The sequence below is a fragment of the Oryza sativa genome, chromosome 4 (genome assembly GCF_034140825.1).
Source record: "Oryza sativa Japonica Group chromosome 4, ASM3414082v1".
In the NCBI taxonomy this organism is placed as follows: domain Eukaryota; kingdom Viridiplantae; phylum Streptophyta; class Magnoliopsida; order Poales; family Poaceae; genus Oryza; species Oryza sativa.
In genome coordinates this window covers 24,147,501-24,169,235 of record NC_089038.1, presented here as the reverse complement: position 1 = coordinate 24,169,235, position 21,735 = coordinate 24,147,501, and the positions used below count along the sequence as shown (strand labels likewise).

Here is a 21,735-nt window from a genome sequence, read left to right as displayed (position 1 = left end):
CGGCCTGGCCAGTCTCGACACGCGGATCTCCCTAGGCACTAGCCCCGACCCGCGCCACTTGAGGTTGGGACCTGGGCACGACCCTCGTTCAAGCCAAGACACAGAAGGACCGCGGCACGGACCATCCTCGTCTCATACACACAACAAACTTAACTGACGCAGAAATTTCCTCTTTACTTGATTACAGATTAAATCAGTCTATACAAGAAGGGGGCCCGAAGGCCTCGGAAGAAGAAGGAAAAGTTATTAAGATTGGCGGGGGCCTGGGGGCTCACTCCGACGCCCCCGGGCCGTCGGCCTCGTCGTCGCTGTCGTCCGCGCCGTCGTCACCGCCCTCCTCGTCGGAGTCGAGCGCGAACGCGAGTCGAGGGGCCGTACCCTCGAAGCTGTGGACGATGTGGTCGGCGGCGTCCCGGACCCTCGCACGTGCGCCATCCTCGGTTCCGGGAGGGAACTCTTCCAGCGCTGCCCACGGGGAGAAGTCAGGGTCCCTGGCCTGGTAGCTTGCCAGTGCGAGCTCCACCGCCCCCCGGGCGAGGTCCCTCGAGGATGACTTGATCGCCTCCTCGAGCTCCTCGGGGAGCCGCTGGAGGGTCCCGGCCATCTCTGAGAGGCGCTGGGCGATGCCCCCCTGGTTGGCGGCGTATTTCGCGGTCCGCCCGCCCCAGAGGCCCGCCTGCCGCCCGGCACGGTCTAGACGGGAAACGGCGTCCCGAAGCATGCCAAGCCCTACCTCGCCCGCCAAGCGGAGGGCTTCGACCTCCCCGGCGGACGAGTCCAGCGCGCCCTGCAGCTCGGTGATGGTGTGTTCGGCGGCTGCGAGGCGGGCGGCTAGGTCGCCGTCGCCCGCGGCCGCCCCGCCGCTGCGCGCTCTCGCGTCTAGCTCCTTCGCCCGCGCCTCGAATTCAGCGGCCCGCTGATCCAGTGCGGCCCTCTCGGCGCGGGCGCCTTCCAGATTGAGGCGCGCCTGCTCCTCCCACCGCTGCGCCGCGGCCTCGGCCTCCTCGAGAGCTCGCTCCCACTCAGTGAGCTCGTCCTCGCGGAGGCGGAGTGCGGACTCCTCTTCGGCGCAGGCAGCCTCGTGCGCCGCCAGCGTTGCCTCCCGGATGGCGACGGCGGCCTCGTGACCCGCCAGTTCCCTCTCCTTCGTGTCCAGGGCGCGGGCGCGGTCCTCCAGCACCGTGGCGCGAGCCTCAAGGGCCTCTTCGCGCTGCCGGGACGCGTCGAGCTTCTTCTCTAGCTCCGCCGCCCGGCTCCCGTATTGGAGGCAGAGGTCGTCCCGCGCCACGTTGAACACGGCGGTGGCGATGAGGGCAGTCTCCCGCTCCTCCTCCACCTCCCTGGCGATCTCCGCCAGGTCCCTACGACGGGCCTCGAGCTCTGAGGCGTGCCGGCGGTGTGCCTTGCGGCCCGCCTCCACCATGGCTTCCACCGAGCGCCGCCCCTCTTCGACGCGCGCCCACGCCGCATCGACCTCCGCCCGCTCTGCCTGCAGGACCTCCATCTGGGCGCTTAACCCGTCCAACACCGTGGTGTTCGCAGCGGCCAAGGCCTGCAGGAGGGGTTCTGCGCTCAGTGGGGCAGCGGAAGGCAGAGAGGAGAGCCGCCTCGGTGTGGGCGCCGCGCGGCTCGGCCCGCCGATGGACGTGCCGGACTCGGGGGCGTTCCCCGAGGCTGGCTCGCCCCAAGCATCGCCCGAGGGGTCGGGCCCGAGCGGCGCGCCCGCGGCCTCGTCGTGGGCGGCCTCGGAAGTCGTCGTCGCCTCGGGCGGAGTCGGGTCGGGGGCTTGGCAGGCCGCCCGGCGTACGGACGGACTCCTCGGCCCGGCGGAGTCTGGCCTCCTCCCAAGCGGCTTCCTCAGCCTGGCGAGCCCGGACGGCCTCCTGGGCAGCTTCTTCGGCTTCCCGGAGGCGGTCTGCGGCTTCTCGCCGGTCAGCTCCCCGCCTCCGGGCCTCCGCGGTCGCCGTCTCCTCGGCCTCAGACCGGCCGGACTTGGAATGGCGGGAAGGGCGCGACGGGATCTCGCTGAGGCAGAAGAAAAACCAGAAGACGAAAAACGGGTGAGTGAAAACTTGCCTTGGGAGATGGGAGAATGAATACGGCCGCAGTGGGCGCGGGGACGAACCTGCGAGGAGGTCGGCTAAACGACCACCTTGAGGGGGAGATGAGGTTTCCCCGGCATGGTTCGGTCCCCCCCATCTTGCGGAGCCGCTTCTTTTTTCGCTCCCCCTCGGGCTGCGACGTCGGCACAGCACCCTCCGGGCGCCTGCTGCTGGCACGCACCGCCCCGCCCCCTCGGGGAGGAGATGGGGAGGGGGTATCCTCCTGTTTCCTCTTCCCCCGGGCGTCGGCAGGGCGGCTGCCCCCCGGGCCCCCGTCACGGGGCCCAGAAGCACGACCCCCTCCCGGGGTAGATTGTTCCCCCCTGCGGCTCCCGCCCGCGCCATCGTGGCCTCGAGGAGCCCACTCCCCTGACGCCCCGACCGCCTGCATGATGGTCAGGATGTTGGCGCGCTCTGGATCGCTGCAGAGGGGGAGGACACCTTGGGGGATGAGGGATGCCTCCACGGAGCTGAGATTCAGCACCCGTTGGATCACCATCTTGAAGTCTTCAGGGACCCAGTCCCATTTGACCCCCTGGTGGGTCCTCATGTAGTCCTCGAACCCGGTGTACTCCCAGGCGCCCCGGGCGCGCCGCTGGAGCGGCGCGATCCGGCGACGAAGGTAATCGCCGTACACCATGGCCCCCGTGAGCCCCTGGGATCGCAAACCAGCCAGGCGGTCAAGAACGGCGTCGTAGCCGTCTCCCAGATCTACCGGCGCCCGCCAGCTGGAGGCCTGCGCCGGGGGCTGGCTCGGAAGTCGGAGGCGCGCTTCGTCGGCGAGAGGGGTGTAGAACCAGTCGCTCTTCCAGTCGTCCCACTTCTTGCGAAGGACGCAGGGAATGTAGCGGTTCAGCACCGGCCCCCGCGGCTAGAAGTAGCAGCCACCGACTACCGACGGTGGCGACACCGGCTGTACGGTGAAGAACCACCGGAACAGCCGGAGAGATGGGCGCACCCCGATGAACATCTCGCATAGGTGCGCGAAGATGGCCAACGTCATTACCGCGTTGGGGGTGAGGTGCGCCATCTGGAGATTATAAAGCTCCAGAACATCCATGAAGAAAGAAGAGAATGGCGGGACCAGCCCTGCCATTGTGAAGGAAAGGAAGAATACGGACCGCCCCGGGTAGTGTGGTGCCGGGCGTCCCTCACCCAGTGCGACCACCTCCCGGCCGGTGGCAGATTCCGGCATGAATCGGCGCGGCAGCCCGGCCTGCCTCTCGCTCACGATGCGAGAAGGTGGCAGCACGCTACCGTCGAGCGGTGCGGAGCCCCGTGCCATGACGCCGGCGGAGGAGGGGCTTGAGAGCGAGTGAGTGCGGCGAAGGTAGGGCACAGGAAACGAGAAGTTAGAACGCAAGCGGCGAAGGCAAGGGGAATAATGGCGAGAGGAAGGAAACGAATCTCTTCCTCGGCGTCTTTATACCCTTACCAACGCTATGCCCGGCTCCTCGCTTCCCGCGCCCACTATCTCGCCCCCTCGTTTCTCGCGCCCACTCCTCCAATAATCCCGCTCGCCCGTTTGCGGCGCACGAGGCGGATGTGCGGCCGTGGCAGTCGAGATGGCACATATCGTGCGCGCGTTAACTACGCTCGCCGACCGATGCACCATCATCACATCTCCAGGCGAAACGAACCGGCTCGTCCCAATTCGCGCGCTACTCAAGTAATGTAGCGGTCTTGAAGAAAGCCGCTCATTATTATCGGTCAGTTTTTCCCTTGCCGATGTGCGCGATTTGCGACCACTGGATTCCTACCCGCCTGTAGAGACCGGCCCCACCTGTCACCAGGCCTAAGGAGTGGCGTCATGCCCGAGCGCTTTCCTCGAGGAGGGCGATCGCCCTGGCATAACGCCGGGGGCTACTGTCGGTGACAAGGGACCGGGGGTATCTTGACTAGAGGTTTGGGGCAGCTGCAGTCACCCACGTGGCCTGACCCCCTCGGGGGGGTCGGGCCCGAGGGTGATGTGGCCGCCCCTCCCTCTGTCTCCCCGAGGGGTCGGGCCGCTCCCGTTTCGGCCCCAAGGGCTGGGGTGCCCCGACCCCCTGTGGGTTTGGCGCCATGTGTGTGGATTAGGTGAGCACAGCGGCGCTCACCTAACCGCGTTTATTGCGGGTTAGACGAGCGCCCCACGCCGCATTTAATGCAGCGCAGCACACTCGTTCGGTCCGTGACAGGTCACAGTGTGTGACCGGTCACAGACCGGTCAGATCGCGGGTTAGGTGGCAACAGGCGGCCTTTCGCACGCCTCGCCCCGTCCCGTCGGAATGATGAGAGCCTCTAGGCACTCGTCCCTAGCCGGAGCCGTCGTGCTGACTCCTGGAGTTAGCACGTCAGTCCCGGCTATATTCATACCAGGCTTCATCGCAACCATTACAAGGAAGTCATTTTATGAAGAAGGGCTGACGTGTGGCATGCTAAACTGACGCGTGGTAGACAAGAATGACCGGTTTGTGACTGGTCTGACGCCGGTCACGTCATCGGCAGACAACCGTGCTCCCACGTTGCGCCTGCTTCCGGCGGAGTGGAGGTAGGTATGGCCCATCCCATCAGAGGGTCATTCGGACAACAGCCATGGCAAATCTCCGCCCATTAATGAGGGAGTAACAGGGAGATCCCCGGTGTCAGGCGAGTGATGACGCTGGGCCTCACTCAAAGACAAGCTGTGATTTAGCTTCCAGGCGAAGGCGCAAGCCAGTTTTTTCTTTTTTGGGAAGATAGGGTGAGTCCCCACCCAAAAGAAGAGTAGGTAGAAGTGGTGCATGTGGGATCCCCTTGAGATATAAAAGGAGGACCTTGCCCACTTAAGAAGGGGGGAGCTCGGGAAAGAGGGGGGAGAAGACCTGAGCTCGTAGAGGAGAGAAAGAGGAAGAGGGTTTCTAGAGTTTAAACTCTCTTGCTCTCCAGCTCTTTGTAACTCTTTCATACACAGATCCACCAGAACACAGGAGTAGGGTATTACGCTTCTCAGCGGCCCGAACCTGTCTACATCGCCCGTGTCTTGCGCATTTGCTCTCTCGCGAAACATTCCACAGATCGAGTGCTTAGAACCTCACCTAGCGCCCCCGGCCGAACAGGCAAAGGGGGGCCCGCGCGGTCTCCCGGTGAGGAGCCCCACGCTCCGTCAGCGACGAAGTCGGCGAGTACCTGGGACTTGATGGCTGTTCGTGGCACAAAGTGGATATCAAACTGGCTGAGCTCGACTACCCATTTCGCGATGCGGCCGACAATGTCTCTGTTTTTCACAACTTCACCAAGAGGGAAGGAGGAGACTACTGTGACTCTGTGGGCTTGAAAGTAGTGGCGTAGCTTCCTTGATGTCATGATGACCGCGTAAAGCAGCTTTTGGATCTGTGGATATCTTGTCTTTGCGTCGTGGAGAGCTTCGCTGACGTAATAGACTCGTCGTTGTACTTTCTCTCTCTCGACAACAATGACGGTGTTAACGGAATATGGAGTGGCGGCAATATAGAGGAATAATTCTTCATTAGGTTGGGGAGCAACAAGTACAGGGGGGTTTGATAGGTAGCGCTTGAGTGCAACGAATGCCTCTTCGGCTTCCTGTGTCCATACAAATTTGTCTTGTTTCTTCAGTAGAGCGAAGAAATGTTGCCCTCGTTCTCCCATCCTAGCAACAAACCTGCTCAGTGCTGCCATGCATCTGGTTAGCTTTTGTACTTCCTTGAGTCTTGTGGCCGACTTCATGTTCTCGATTGCCTTGGTCTTCTCAAGATTTGCTTCTATTCCTCTGCCAGAGACAAGGAATCCGAGCAGCTTGCCCGACGGTACTCCGAACGTGCACTTCTCTGGATTGAGCATGAGGCGATATCGTCGGAGGTTGTCGAACGTTTCCCGCAGATCGTCAATCAATGAGTCGCCTGTCTTGGTCTTGACAACGATGTTGTCAACGTATGCCTCGACATTGTTGCCGAGCTGGTCGCTAAGTGCGCCCTGGACCATGCGCTGGAAAGTATTCCCTGCGATTATCAGTCCGAACGGCATCTTAACATTGCAAAATACCCCGAACGGCGTGATGAATGTTGTCTTCTCTTCGTCCTCTTTTGCCATGCTGATTTGGTGGTAGCCAGAGTAAGCGTCGAGAAAGCTTAACAGCTCACAGCCGGCTGTTGAGTCCACCAGTTGATCTATTCGAGGAAGAGGGAAGTGATCCTTGGGACAAGCCTTGTTGAGGTCGGTGAAGTCGACGCACATTCTCCATTTCCCGTTGGCCTTCCGCACCATGACTGGATTGGCTAGCCACTCTGGATGAAGTACTTCTCTGATGAAGCCAGCTTTGAGAAGTTTGTCGAGCTCTTCTCGTATGGCTTGTTTTCGGTCTGGTGCAAATCTCCGCAGTCTTTGCTTTACTGGCTTGGCATCGGGTCGCACCATGAGTTTGTGCTCAATCACCTCCTTGGGGACCCCCGGCATGTCGGACGGCTGCCAAGCGAACACGTCAGCATTGTCGCGGAGGAAGGTGATGAGCGTGAGTTCCTATTTCTCGCTTAGTGTTGCCCCGATCTTGACGGTCTTGTCGGGGTTAGCACTGGAGAGTGGAACGATCTTGATTGCGCCGTCCGGTTTCGGCGTCTTGTTTGTCTTGCTCACTTTCTTGGGTGGCTCACTCGTGGCGGGTGGGCTGGGCGTTTGCTCGACCATGTCAAGGCTCCGTTTGTCGCATTGCACCGCCAGCTTTGCGTTCCCTTGAATAGTGATTGTTCCATTCGGTCCCGGCATCTTGAGCACTTGATACGCGTAGTGAGATGCGGCCATAAACTTCGCAAGTGCAGTTCTCCCGATGATGGCGTTGTAAGCTGTATTGAATTCAGCGACATCAAAGGTGATCTGCTCCGTTCGGAAGTTGTTAGCTTGGCCGAAAGTCACAGGCAACGTAATCTTGCCCAATGGTCTGGACGAGAACTGGGGAGTAATTCCATGAAAGGGTTGATCGGTCGGTGTCAACTCGCTTTGCGGAATTCCCATCGCGTCCAAAGTGCTGGGCGAAAAGAAGGTTGATTGAGCTGCCACCATGGATGAGAACCCGCGCGACCTTGATGTTCCGAATAGTGGGTTCGACCACGATCGGATATCGTCCTGGGATGACGGCAGTCTTGGGGTGGTCTTCTTCCGAAAATTCTATCTTCTGTTCAGACCACTTCATCTTGGGTGCAGCCCCCTGCCATGTCGAACAGACTTCGCGTTCCACTTTCTTGTATTCTTGCTTTGAGGAGTATGTTGTGGAACCTCCGAAGATGTGTGAAACGTGGAGGTCAGAGTCTGGATATGCTGAGTCTGATTCCTGGGGAGCCGCCTCCGCATCCTTTTCAACCACGCGTACTCGCTTGCCTTTTTCAAATGCAATGTGCTTCTCGAGCGACTTTTTGAAAACAAGGCAATCTTTCAAAGAATGTTTGTCCGTCTTGTGTATGGGGCACCATGCTTTCTTTGCGTCGCTACCTTGTGGGTCTGGGCGCTTGGGAGGGTTCGCGTATTCTGCTGCGAGGACTTCCGCTTGAGCTTTCCTTTTCCCATTTTGCGATTTTTCTTCTTGCTTGACTCAGGTGCATCCGTGGCTGGTTTCTTCTCTCCCCCGATCTTTGGCTTATCGTTTTTGCGTCTTAGCGCATCATCTGCATGGGCGCATCGCTCAACAATCTCGAACAATCTCGGAGTAGCTGTGATGCGTCTTGTTGCCAACTCCTGGGTAGTATAGCGATCTCTGACACCGGACTTGAAGGCGCGAATTACAGAAGCGTCGGTGATTTCGGGGACTGTATTTCTGCACTCGTTGAAGTGCCGAACATATTCCCTCAAGGATTCACCCGAGTTCTGTGTCAACGCGTGTAGGTCGTCTTCGATCGCGTGGCGCTTGTAGGTTCCTTGGAAGTTGGTGACGAACTGCTGCCACAGGTCTGCCCACGAAGAGATTGAGTAGGGCGGGAGATGTATCAGCCATGAACGTGCAGAGCCTTTTAACGCAGTTGGCTAATAATTCACCAGTGCGTTGTCGTCTGCTCCGGCAGCGTAGAGTACTGTGGAGTAGACTTGAAGGAACTCTTCTGGGTCGGTGCTCCCATCATACTTTTCTATTGCTCCGGGTCGGAATCTCTCAGGCCATCGGACATCACGTAGGGAACGACTGAAAACTCTACACCCAGCGCTAGGGGCGGTGGGTTGTCGGCGATCGTGTGTCCTTCGTAGATGTCTGTCTGATGATGAGGAAGACGAGGATGATGACGATGACGATGGGCCGCTTGGTTCCGGCGTACGATTACGAGGATGTCGGCCTGGCTCTCGAGAATCCTGTCGTCGTCTCCCACTGTTGTCTCGGCGCCGGTCTCCATCATCGTCGTCATTATGGCGACGTCGTTGACCAGTATCGCCTGGCATCCGCCGTTCGCGATCGTTGTGATCGTGGCGGTTGTGGCGGTTATCACGGTCTCGGTCTTCGTTTGAACGGTCTCCTCGATCTTCGTTATCATGACGCCGGGAACGTTTCTCATTGTCCCGTGTGCGTCGTGCCTCTCGGCGGCCGTTGAGGTGATCGCGGAGATCGCCGGTGCCGCGAGGTGGAGGGGTGGCTCGATGAGGTGATTCCCTCCGTTCAGGGTTTTCACCATTGGCATCGCCAGTTGGTGGCTGCTCTGGGTGCGCTGCGGCAGCGGCCTCTTCGAACGCGTTGCTGAGGTTGGTCACTGATTCCCGTAGTCGTTCTGTCCAATGCGCGAGATCGTCATTCAGAACGAGATCGTAGGGGGTTTCCCTCAGTATAGTGTTGACGGCTCTGATGTGTTGGGCCGGAGTGGCCACTTGATTCTCCGCTTCTGCATTGGTGCGCGCTGACGTGCCGACATCATCGATAGCCAATACCTCCCGCGGCGCGCTCGTTGTCGATGATCCATAGTCTTCGAGGAGGTGCAAGACTGATGGTTCGTGGGGATCGACGTCGATTACCCCAACAAATCAATCTGAAGTTGGCGTCGCTCCTCGTTCCTTGTCTTTATCCCTGATGGGGATGTGTGACTGTTAGACCTTAGGAGATGGCGCTTTCATGGCGCTAAGAAAGACCTTGCAGCTTGAGAGGTCGTGATTCTTTGTCTTGTGAATAGGACAATAGACATCACGGGTTGGAGAAATACGCTGAATTCCACGCTCTTTGCAGGCGTGAATTTCAGCGCGGACGTTGAGAAAAACCCAGCAGGCTTGCAAAGTGTGTTTCCTGGTTTTGTGGATAGGACACCAGAACCTTGTCGCTTCGGAAGTCATCCTTGTCGGCTCGTGGTTCTTGTCGGAATGACAAGGTTTAGCCGCATTAGAATCCTTCTCGAGCTTGTATGTCGTCGATGTTCCGTTCTCCGCCTCGGCGGGAGGATCTTTCGACATGGGGTCGTCTTGGTTTGTAGCCACTGCGTTCTCGTTTCCGGTCATTGATGGACCGGCTGAGATTAGCATCATGGTGTAAACTGGGAAGACGATTTCACCGACTTGAGTCCACACCAGCATTGTTGAAGCAGGGAATACTTGGTTGAGGTTGGTGTTGACGCTGTTGTCGACGAAGCTGGATGACATAGTAGTAGAACCTTGAGCACCAAGTCCCCCTACCTGGCGCGCCACTGTCGACGGGTGATACCCGTAGACCGGATATAGAGAGTATTAGGGTACGCTGGTACAAGGGTCTACGTAATACGACATCAAGCAGACAAAAGACAAAGATTATACTGATTCAGGCCCCTTGATAGGTAATAGCCCTAATCCAGTTGATGTGGGATTATATGATGGAAAACACAGGTTACAAAGGGAACAATGGAACTCGATAGATCCGGCGAGATCGTAGTCGAGTTGGTTCGACTAGATCCCCGGCGATTTGGCTCCTGCAGGCTCCGACTTCGTAGGCTGTGGGGGTTGTATTGGCTCTGAGATTCAATGCCTTAGGTCCTCCCCGGGGGGTCCCTTTTATATCGCAGGTCAGGCGGTTTCCCAGTAGAACTCGGAGACATCAGACCTTACACGATACATTGACAACCCAGTCTTGTCCGAGTAGAACTCTTTCTATCCGTAAACTCCGTGAAGGATTTCCTTAATGTATGCAGAGAGTATCCGTATGCGCGTGGGTATGCCATACCGATATGCGACGTATATCGAAGGGTAGAGGGTATACCTAACCCGTAACCCTGACAATTTCCTTAGCGGTTTTGAGAGTGTTTTTCGCTGACGTGGCTTATTGACTTGGTCTAAGCAACTGAGTCATTAGCTGGTCAGCCAAACACGGTGCGCGTGTTGGTCAACATCGCTGCTGCTGCCCCCTGTCATGGCGCTCTAGCTGCAAGATATCGGGGACCCCACCCGCCTCGTCGCCTCCCTCTCCGTGCACCCGCTGCTCCGTGCGTAGACTAGCTGGGGCGTGCGGCAGAGCAAGCGAGAATGTGCAAAGCCGCAAAAAAGAGCGTAGAGAGAGGGACGAAAGAAAGAAGAGAGGAGGCAATGACATACAGGGTGTGTTTGGATAATGGGAAATGGGGGGTGGGATTAGGATTAGGAAATGAATGAAGGGTTAGGATTAAATGAAAGAAGGAGAATGAATGGTTAGGATTTAAAGTTGTCTTTTTGTGGGTGGGAAATCATTTCCATTTCCCATTAGCCAAACATTGCCATAGGCCTTACTCGCTGACTCAGCTGCATGGACCAAGTCAACAAACTATATCAGCGAAAATCACTCTCAAAACCGTCGGCGACAAACTGCACCGGTTTTAATAGCTCGAGGATGAACATATATGGTATTCCGATTGAGGGGTATCAATCAGGCTGGAGGCACATTTAAGGGAGCCATTATGGACTTACTCCACTAGCATACTACACCTTATGAGCCAAATGGGCCAAGAGGCCAAAAAAGAAGCCCATTACGGATAGCACGAAAGCTAGGGTTTACGACCTCCCAAATCCCCCCCGCCGCCACGAGGTATAAAGGCGAACCCTGACCCGCCGCCGCCCGCTGCTCTCGCCCTCTCCGCACCAGCTCCCCGCCGCCGCCGCCGCGAGCTGATCCAATGGCGCCGACGTCGAAGCTGTCGCAGGGCATCAAGAAGGCGTCGCGGTCGCACACGTACCACCGCCGCGGGCTGTGGGCCATCAAGGCCAAGCACGGCGGCGCCTTCCCCAAGGCCGAGAAGCCCGCCGCCGCAGCCGCCGCCGCCGCGCCCAAGTTCTACCCCGCCGACGACGTCAAGCCCCGCCAGCCCAGCACCCGCAAGCCCAACCCTACCAAGCTCAGGTCTCCGAGCAGCAGCAACTTGCCCGAGTTCTCTCTGTTCCGGTTCATTTTGCTGATGAGGTGGTTCGATTGCTTGCTGACCGCTTTGCGGATGCAGGTCGTCCATCACGCCTGGGACAGTGCTGATCCTGCTCGCCGGGAGGTTCATGGGGAAGCGCGTCGTGTTCCTCAAGCAGCTCAAATCCGGCCTGCTTCTCGTCACCGGTAAGCCAACGTTGATTGTGTGACACAATATAGTTTAAGAATCAAAATCTGTTAGATTGGTATACCACAGTATAGTTTCGTACGCACTGAATCTGTGATGAATGGTCATTTGACTAGTTGTTATCGTGTAACATTGATATATTTGTGATGAAAATAACTGGTCTCCTTGATTAGCTTCGGTATTAATCTCTTGGCAGTCATTTACAGTAGCAGTGTAGATTGTGCCTTCGATTAGCACGGTAATTTTTGGGATAAATGTTTGCTGAAGGTTTGGAGATGGTTATAAGTAAAAAATGTGGGGCTATGGTCATTGGTATAGCACTACTAGGTGAAGTTAGGTTTAGGCAAGTGTCACACATATTAGCAGAAATGGTTTGAAATGTTTGGTTGAAATAATGAGTTTCTCTGTAACATACCAGACCGTATAATTTTATCCAAGGCAGATTTTTTGGTCTGTTGACCTTTTATTGTAGTTATAATAATCATATGGTTCAATTTCTTAGAAAACATTTAAGATGGACTGGTAATTGTCTTTTTACCAACAATCTTAATGAAAGTTATTTTAGAACACTCTAATACTTTCATTGTAGGGTTAAGAATGCCATGCAAACAGTTGCTAGCATCGTAATAGTGCTATTTCATCGTAGCTTTCATAGAAATGTCCTTTGTGCTGGATTCCTTTTCTTCCCATGGACAGCATGTGGCGTTTTCGTGCACACAGTGTTCATCTGCAATAGAATTGCAATGATGTTGAAGTTACCTCTGAGATATGGTGACGTTTTGCATAAATTTAGCATGCATGTGTATTATACAGTTCAATTTTCATATGTTAATTCAGCTTGGTAGTTTTTATCTGCTCTACCCCTTCATTCTGTTGTATATGCAATAAGTTTGCCCAATGTTTCTTTGTATAGAACCAAGTTGTGCAAAACGCAACTGGCTTGATGTGAATTTGTATTGTCAAGGATTTATATCTTTTTGAGTTCTATATTGCATTCAGACACTCATGATCACAATAACGTTGGACTTACAATCCATCCCTTTCAGGACCTTTTAAGATCAATGGAGTTCCGATCCGCCGTGTGAACCAGCCCTACGTCATTGCTACGTCCACAAAGGTTGATATCTCTGGTGTTAATGTGGAGAAGTTTGATGACAAGTACTTCTCTAGGGACAAGAAGCAGAAGGCGAAGAAGACCGAGGGTGAACTTTTTGAGACTGAGAAGGAGGTAAATGTTTTATATAATCTGAAAACTTCTGATCATTGTATATTTTGATATTGCGGTCTGTTCTTATTATGCGATTCATCTATTCTTTTAGGCAACCAAGAACCTGCCGGAGTTCAAAAAGGAGGACCAGAAAGTTGTGGATGCCGAGTTGATCAAAGCTATTGAAGCTGTCCCGGATCTGAAAACTTACCTTGGTGCGCGGTTTTCTCTCAGGGACGGCGACAAGCCCCACGAGATGGTTTTCTAGATTAGTTGGCGCTAGGCTCTAGTTCTGAAGCCACTTTGCCTGTTCAACCTCAGTGCGCTCTTGAATTTTGTATCTGACTGGTGAACCATTCGTTTCCATTAGTATCTGTCTGTCAAATCTTACCTGAAGTCTTATACACTTTGCTGGGTTCAATTTAGTGATGTTCTGCATCATACATTCATACTATACACATAAGCCATTTTGCCACTGAAGTCTTCTGCTTTGTGTTTCTGCATTCTATCAAGGCATCCAATTTAATGTGTCTCCAAAATATTGGGACTTAAGGTGTTGCTCACTTGCACTTCCAAAATACTGGGACTTGAGGTGTTGCTCACTTGCAATCTGGAATAATTTTGGGACTTGAGGTGAGAGGTGTTGCTCACTTGCAATCTGGAATAATTTTGGGACTTGAGGTGTTGTTCAAAAGACGGGTATAGGCTTTTATCTTAAGAAATTGTCATTCCTTTTATCTCTAGAGTCAATAGAAGAGCTTCCCTATTAGTACTTGTTTATAGACTGGACAGGCGTCTGCCCCATAAAATAGAGATAAAATGATTACCAGAGGCTCATTCATCGAAAATTATAGAGACAGGAAAAGAAAAATGAATTTCTATCAAATCAACTGCAAGATGTTCTCCATCTTGCGAATTCCTACTTTGTTTGAAGTATATTACTTTGCTTATCTATATCTATAGATTACCTAAATCTAAATCGATCTACGTTCTGAAATAGAGTTCTTTATTTTTATAGAATTACTCCTCATTAGGCTGCATACATTACTCATCCTATCTTAATTAGGCTCTAATTCGTAGTATTTTCGCTTTTATTCCTTTTTCTAGAGATTCTAGAGAAAATGAGACAAAGTGAAGCGAGAGAGTTTTGTTTCTATAAGAATTATGTCTCCACCATACCTAAATAGAAAGGAAATCAAAAAGAAAGGGAGTCGGGATTCTATTGGATGAATCTTTAAAGAAGACGTGGCAAAGAGGAAACAAAGGCTAAACTAAGCCCTTTGGTTTGAGAAAAACCGATCCTTGTTTCACCAAGGAAAAGAGAGAAATTCTGTATAAATTGACAATGCTGACTTGAATTGACTAATTCAGTTCCGCCTATTCCACATTAATGGGAGTACATTTATGTTTCTGCTTCACGAATATGATATTTTTTGGGCATTTCTAATAATAGCAAGCCTTATTTCTATTTTAGCATTTTGGATTTCAGCACTTTTAGCTCCGGTTCGTGAAGGACCAGAGAAGCTTTCTAGTTATGAATCGGGTATAGAACCCATGGGGGGGGCTTGGTTACAATTCCGAATACGCTATTACATGTTTGCGCTAGTTTTTGTTGTTTTTGATGTCGAAACGGTCTTTCTCTACCTTTGGGCAATGAGTTTCGACGTATTGGGTATATCCGTTTTTATCGAAGCTTTCATTTCGCTCCACAAGGATCAAGATCAAATGAATACTTATTCCTTTTCTGTTGACGGAAGGTATATCTTTGGCCTCTCGATGGCTGATGATGAGGTAAGACATAGACTGTTGGATACTTTTGGTAAAAAAGATAGGGAAATTCTTGATTATTCAACGCCGGATCGAATCATGTCCAATGGTCATTGGAATTTTGTCTATCCTTCTATTCTTCAAAATAATTTGGATTTGTTAGCGAAAAAGCGAAGAAATAGGTTCGCCATTCCATTACAGTATCATCAAGAACAAGAGAAAGAACCAATATCCTGTTTTGGGATTTCGATTGAAATACCCTTTATGGGTGTTTTACGTAGAAATACTATAGTTGCTTATTTTGACGACCCACGATACAAAAAAGATAAAAAGGGTTCAGGAATTGTTAAATTTAGATATTCCCTTAAAAAATAGGCTTTCTTGGAAATAGGAATCATGGAATAATCCTGAATTCCAATGTTTATTTCTATAGTATAAGAAAAACTAATTGAATCAAATTCATGGATTTACCACGACCTCGGCAGTGACCCCATAGATAAAAATGCAAAATTTCTATCTTCGAGACCATTGAAAAAAGGCATTGAACGAGAAAAAATCGTCCACAAATAATCTATCGTATGCCTTGGAAGTGATATAAGGTGCTCGGAAATGGTTGAAGTAATTGAATAGGAGGATCACTATGACTATAGCCCTTGGTAGAGTTACTAAAGAAGAAAATGATTTATTTGATATTATGGACGACTAGTTACGAAGGGACCGTTTTGTTTTTGTAGGATGGTCTAGCCTATTGCTTTTTCCTTGTGCTTATTTCGCTTTAGGAGGTTGGTTTACAGGGACAACTTTTGTAACTTCTTGGTATACCCATGGATTGGCGAGTTCCTATTTGGAAGGTTGCAATTTCTTAACCGCAGCAGTTTCCACCCCTGCCAATAGTTTAGCACACTCTTTTGCTACTATGGGGCCCGGAAGCACAAGGGGATTTTACTCGTTGGTGTCAATTAGGTGGTCTGTGGACTTTTGTTGCTCTCCATGGGGCTTTTGCACTAATAGGTTTCATGTTATGTCAATTTGAACTTGCTCGGTCTGTTCAATTGCGGCCTTATAATGCAATTTCATTCTCTGGCCCAATCGCTGTTTTTGTTTCCGTATTCCTGATTTATCCACTGGGGCAATCCGGTTGGTTCTTTGCGCCGAGTTTTGGCGTAGCAGCGATATTTCGATTCATCCTCTTCTTCCAAGGATTTCATAATTGGACGTTGAACCCATTTCATATGATGGGAGTTGCCGGAGTATTAGGCGGCTATCTAATTCTTATGTCGAATAATGAAATTATCATTTTCGAATTGTATATACGAATTCTTAATGCTAATTATCAATCTCGATTCATTTCAATATCGGGACAAGAATTGAACCAATTGAATTAATTAGAATAGAGCAATTACACAACAAAAGAGAAAAGAAGGTATTTGTTGGCAGTAGATGGGTTTTACTAAATCAAAATTGTGGTTCTTTAGTGATTTATTTTAGATTTGAAATTCTTATAATTTTGACTCATTCTAAGTATTTCTTATTGCCGAGCCATAGTAATTGCACCTATTAAAGAAACTAGAAGAATTATGGAAATGAGTTCAAATGGAAGATAAAAATCGGTTGCTAAATGAATCCCAATTTGTTGAACGTTATTTATGAGACCCCTCGCAAAAGGGGGTCGCAGTGACCAGGCCCGGGCGACTGTTTACCAAAAACACAGGTCTCCGCAAAGTCGTAAGACCATGTATGGGGGCTGATGCCTGCCCAGTGCCGGAAGGTCAAGGAAGTTGGTGAACTGATGACAGGGAAGCCGACGACCGAAGCCCCGGTGAACGGCGGCCGTAACTATAACGGTCCTAAGGTAGCGAAATTCCTTGTCGGGTAAGTTCCGACCCGCACGAAAGGCGTAACGATCTGGGCACTGTCTCGGAGAGAGACTCGGTGAAATAGACATGTCTGTGAAGATGCGGACTACCTGCACCTAGACAGAAAGACCCTATGAAGCTTTACTGTTCCCTGGGATTGGCTTTGGGCCTTTCCTGCGCAGCTTAGGTGGAAGGCGAAGAAGGCCCCCTTCCGGGGGGGCCCGAGCCATCAGTGAGATACCACTCTGGAAGAGCTCGGATTCTAACCTTGTGTCAGACCCGCGGGCCAAGGGACAGTCTCAGGTAGACAGTTTCAGTGGTTTAGTATGGAACATTGTCTTTTCCAAGTAAAAACCCCTAGTATATGAAAGAATGAAAAGGTGCTTTCGTTCTTTTCTTGTGGAATAAGAAGCCCTCGTACCTTAATGAAAGGAAAATAGGAATTTTTCATTAGGTATTTGACCAAATAGGATCGTCCAGTTCCTATAGAACCTATCACTAAAATACCCGATAGGGCTAAGCGGAACAAAAAGGATTTTCCCTGAGATGGTAAATGAAAACGATTAGCCCCATACGAGGTTTGGGAATAAGTGATGAGCAAGGAATATACGTCTTTCTGCTAAAGAGGATCTATTAAACTCATAATTCATTAGATCCTTGTTATCAATGTCAACTAGGTATCATAAGTAAACGGATCCCGGTTGTTCAATCCTTTGATAACCAAGGTCATTCTTTGCTAAAGAGAAATGATCACTATGAGTCAGACTCAATGGAATTGGATCCATTCCAAATAGCGAGAATTAGGATTCTGGATCCCTCTCAATCTCTCTTTCAATTCGAGGATCCAGAGAGGTGTTTTCATAGTCATCTCCGAATATTTGCCATCTCTGAATATTTTCGATTTCATTTTTCTATGATATGTCTTTCTATATGAAAATTGGTTATTTACGATGTACGATGATCCCTGTTAAGCATCCATGGCTGAATGGTTAAAGCGCCCAACTCATAATTGGTAAATTTGCAGGTTCAATTCCTGCTGGATGCACGCGAACCGGAACGTTCCATAAGTCTATTGGAACTGGCTCTCTATCCATGGAATCTCATCCATCATCCATACATAACGAATTGGTATGGTATATTCATACCATAACATAAGAACAATAAGAACTCGAATTCTTATCGATACTGGAACTCAGAGCATAGGAGGGAAAGTCGATTTATGGATGGAATCAAATACGCAGTATTTACAGAAAAAAGTCTTCGTTTATTGGGAAAGAATCAATATACTTTTAATGTCGAATCGGGATTCACTAAGACAGAAATAAAGCATTGGGTCGAACTCTTCTTTGGTGTTAAGGTAGTAGCTATGAATAGCCATCGACTACCCGGAAAGGGTAGAAGAATGGGCCCTATTCTAGGACATACAATGCATTACAGACGTATGATCATTACCCTTCAACCGGGTTATTCTATTCCACTTCTAGATAGAGAAAAAAGCTAAAGGAGAATACTTAATAATATGACGAAACATTTATACAAAACACCTATCCCGAGCACATGCAAGGGAACCATAGATAGGCAAGTGAAATCCAATCCACGAAATAATTTGATCCATGGACGGCACCGTTGTGGTAAAGGTCGTAATTCCAGAGGAATCATTACCGCAAGGCATAGAGGGGGAGGTCATAAGCGCCTATACCGTAAAATCGATTTTCGACGGAATCAAAAAGACATATCTGGTAGAATCGTAACAATAGAATACGACCCTAATCGAAATGCGTACATTTGTCTCATACACTATGGGGATGGTGAGAAGGGATATATTTTACATCCCAGAGGGGCTATAATTGGAGATACTATTGTTTCTGGTACAAAAGTTCCTATATCAATGGGAAATGCCCTACCTTTGAGTGCGGTTTGAACTATTGATTTACGTAATTGGAAGTAACCAATTAGGTTTACAACGAAACCTAGAAATCGATCACTGATCCAATTTGACTACCTCTACGGGATAGACCTCAACAGAAAACTGTTGAGTAACGGCAGCAAGTGATTGAGTTCAGTAGTTCCTCATAGAAAATTATTGACTCTAGAGATATGGTAATATGGAGAAGACAAAATTGTTTGAAGCACGCACAGAACCGGAAGCGCCCCTTGTTTCAAAGAGAGGAGGACGGGTTATTCACATTTAATTTGATGGTCAGAGGCGAATTGAAAGCTAAGCGGTGGTAATTAAGACCCCCGGGGGAAAATAGGGATGTCTCCTACGTTACCCATAATATGTAGAAGTATCGACGTAATTTCATAGAGTCATTCGATCTGAATGCTACATGAAGAACATAAGCCAGATGACGGAACGCGGAGACCTAGGATGTAGAAGATCATAACATGAGCGATTCGGTAGATTTGGATTCCTTTCCTATATATCCACTCATGTGGTACTTCATTATATGATTCATATAAGATCTATCTGTCTAGAGATCATCATATACATCTAGAAAGCCGTATGCTTTGGAAGAAGCTTGTACAGTTTGGGAAGGGGTTTTTTGAGAGAAAAGAAGAATCTACTTCAACCGATATGCCCTTAGGCACGGCCATACATAACATAGAAATCACACGTAGAAGGGGTGGGCAATTAGCTAGAGCAGCAGGTGCTGTAGCGAAACTGATTGCAAAAGATGGTAAATCGGCCACTTTAAGATTACTATCTGGGGAGGTCCGTTTGGTATCCCAAAACTGCTTAGCAACAGTCGGACAAGTGGGTAATGTTGGGGTGAACCAAAAAAGTTTGGGTAGAGCCGGGTCTAAGTGTTGGCTAGGTAAACGCCCCGTAGTAAGAGGGGTAGTTATGAACCCTGTGGACCACCCCCATGGGGGCGGTGAAGGGAAAGCCCCCATTGGTAGAAAAAAACCCACAACCCCTTGGGGTTATCCTGCGCTTGGAAGAAGAACTAGGAAAAGGAAAAAATATAGTGATAGTTTTATTCTTCGTCGCCGTAAGTAAATACGTAACTAGGAATATGGAAAATTGCATTTTTGGAATTTGCAATAATGGGATGGGCGAACAATGGGAATTGAACCCGCGCATGGTGGATTCACAATCCACTGCCTTGATCCACTTGGCTACATCCGCCCCTTATCCAGCTAAAGGATTTTCTCTTTTTTCCATTCATCATTATTCTATTTATTCTGACCTCCATACTTCGATCGAGATATTGGACATCGAATGCCACTCTTTAAAATGGAAAAAAAGGAGTAATCAGCTGTGACACGAAAAAAAATGAATCCTTTTGTAGCTCATCATTTATTGGCAAAAATAGAAAAGGTCAATATGAAGGAGGAGAAAGAAACAATAGTAACGTGGTCCCGAGCATCTAGCATTCTACCCGCAATGGTTGGCCATACAATCGCGATTCATAATGGAAAGGAACATATACCTATTTACATAACAAATCCTATGGTAGGTCGCAAATTGGGGGAATTCGTACCAACTCGGCATTTCACGAGTTATGAAAGTGCAAGAAAGGATACTAAATCTCGTCGTTAACTGAATTCAGAATAGAAAGATTCAAAATAAAAAAAAAGAAATACCCAGCAAGATATTGGGTATTTCTAGCCTTCCTTTCTTCAAAAATTGCTATATGTTAGCAGAAAAGCCTTATCCATTAAGAGATGGAACTTCAAGAGCAGCTAGGTCTAGAGGGAAGTTGTGAGCATTACGTTCGTGCATTACTTCCATACCAAGATTAGCACGGTTGATGATATTAGCCCAAGTATTAATAACGCGACCTTGGCTATCAACTACAGATTGGTTGAAATTGAATCCGTTTAGATTGAAAGCCATAGTACTAATACCTAAAGCAGTGAACCAAATCCCTACTACAGGCCAAGCAGCCAAGAAGAAGTGTAAAGAATGAGAGTTGTTAAAACTAGCATATTGGAAGATTAATCGGCCAAAATAACCATGAGCGGCCACAATATTATAAGTCTCTTCCTCTTGACCAAATCTATAACCCTCATTAGCAGATTCGTTTTCAGTGGTTTCCCTGATCAAACTAGAGGTTACCTATAATTAGCTTTTCGGGAAATTTCCAAACGAACAATTTCAACGAAATCTTTCAATTTCTTATTTTATTATGTTCAACTTTATGTATTCCTCTATCCGTAGAGTACATTGAATGTACAGAAATGGCTATAACAGAGTTTCTGTTATTCGTATTAACAGCTACTTGTCGCGTCCCAAAATGACTCTAAAATACATCCTCGAAATTATGCCTAGAATAATTAAAATCCGTGTGAAAGCCTCCAACAATTAAAATGTGCTAAGTTAAAAGTCAAATAAGGCTTGGAGGATTTTTGTATATTTCCTAAAAGCCTAAAATACGTAAATAAATTTTAGTGGAATTTTCAGAGCACAAATAATAATTAAGAAGAAATAAACAAAGTTAAAAAGGTTTTATAAAAAGAAAAACCCTAAAAAGTCCTTTCCCCCCCCCTCCCCCTCTTGGGCCGGCTCGGCCCATCTCTCTCCCTCTCTCTCCTCTCCCCCGCGGCCCATCCGGCCTCTCCCTGCGCGCGCGCCGCTGACGGGCGGGCCCGCCCGCCACCCTCGCTGACGGGTGGGGCCCACCCGTCATCCCCTTCCTCCCGCCTCTCCTGCCGCCTCGCCCGTGCCCTAGCGCCGCCGCCGCCGCGAATCCCGCCGCCTCCCGCCGTCCACGCGCGCAATAAAGTGGGGGGAAATATTCCCCGTGATTCCCTCCCTCTTTCCCCCCATTTTTCCCTCCCTCTCTCCCTCGGATTCGTTTGGAAACCTCTCCCCTAACCTCGCCGGCGCCATCAATGGCGACCGGATCTTCCGCGCCCGTTTCCCCCTCGTCCGGCAGCTCCCTCCCCCTCCCAATCCTATATAAACCTTCCCCGTGCCTCCCTCCACCGTTTCCGCCACTCGCCGCCCTCTCTCCCCGTCGGAATCGAGCTCGCGCCGTCGCTCGCTCTCTCCGCCGTCACCGCCGAGCTCCGGTCCGCCGCCGTCGTCGCCCCGGACCACCTCCGGCCTCGGCGTCGCCACCTTCGGCTTCACCGCATCCCCGGCGACCTCGTCCACCCCTCCGATTAGCTCGCCGACCGCCGGAGCACCGTCGACCCCGTCCACCCGAGCCGCGCCGCCGCCTTCCTCCGCTCCGGTCGCCGTTTCCGTCGTCGCCGTCGACCCGGGGTGAGCCGTGGACCGCCGCTTCTTTTCCCCCTTCCCTTCCCCTCTCTCGGCCGCCGCTCCGCCGTGCCTATGGCCGCCGCCGGCGACCATAGGGGCGCGGGCGCGCCGC

General features: G+C 50.7%; 2 protein-coding genes and 1 non-coding gene across 3 annotated transcripts; 2 read left to right on the top strand and 1 right to left on the bottom strand.

Annotated features, from left to right (window-relative positions):
- Positions 1-271: 271 nt before the first annotated feature.
- LOC136356225 (basal body protein 10-like) lies at positions 272-8,731 on the bottom strand. The gene is made up of 6 exons (XM_066309821.1): positions 8,381-8,731; positions 7,350-7,482; positions 5,953-6,082; positions 5,746-5,853; positions 724-1,361; positions 272-465 (listed from the first exon to the last, which is right to left on the bottom strand). The coding sequence occupies exons 1-6, from the start codon at positions 8,729-8,731 to the stop codon at positions 272-274; spliced, it is 1,554 nt and encodes a 517-aa protein (XP_066165918.1).
- Positions 8,732-11,096: 2,365 nt separating this feature from the next.
- On the top strand, positions 11,097-13,265 carry LOC4336140 (large ribosomal subunit protein eL6x). Its single transcript, XM_015781380.2, has 4 exons — positions 11,097-11,373; positions 11,471-11,577; positions 12,625-12,806; positions 12,898-13,265. The coding sequence occupies exons 1-4, from the start codon at positions 11,150-11,152 to the stop codon at positions 13,051-13,053; spliced, it is 669 nt and encodes a 222-aa protein (XP_015636866.1). The 5' UTR covers positions 11,097-11,149; the 3' UTR covers positions 13,054-13,265.
- A 4,114-nt stretch (positions 13,266-17,379) lies between these two features.
- TRNAM-CAU (transfer RNA methionine (anticodon CAU)) lies at positions 17,380-17,453 on the top strand. The gene has a single exon. It is a non-coding gene; the product is annotated as a tRNA-Met (tRNA).
- The last annotated feature ends 4,282 nt before the right edge of the window (positions 17,454-21,735 follow it).

What these genes read in the sequence shown, in the direction of transcription:
- LOC136356225 (XM_066309821.1), bottom strand. Translation starts at nt 8,731, where the DNA reads ATGCCAATGGTGAAAACCCTGAACGGAGGGAATCACCTCATCGAGCCA. An exon ending in AGAGCCAGGCCGACATCCTC is followed by an intron (nt 7,483 to 8,380) that starts GTAATCGTACGC and finishes GTTTTCAAAAAG; the next exon opens with TCGCTCGAGAAGCACATTGC. An exon ending in ATTGACGATCTGCGGGAAAC is followed by an intron (nt 5,854 to 5,952) that starts GTTCGACAACCT and finishes TGTCTCTGGCAG; the next exon opens with AGGAATAGAAGCAAATCTTG.
- LOC4336140 (XM_015781380.2), top strand. Translation starts at nt 11,150, where the DNA reads ATGGCGCCGACGTCGAAGCTGTCGCAGGGCATCAAGAAGGCGTCGCGG. An exon ending in CGGCCTGCTTCTCGTCACCG is followed by an intron (nt 11,578 to 12,624) that starts GTAAGCCAACGT and finishes CATCCCTTTCAG; the next exon opens with GACCTTTTAAGATCAATGGA. An exon ending in TTTTTGAGACTGAGAAGGAG is followed by an intron (nt 12,807 to 12,897) that starts GTAAATGTTTTA and finishes CTATTCTTTTAG; the next exon opens with GCAACCAAGAACCTGCCGGA.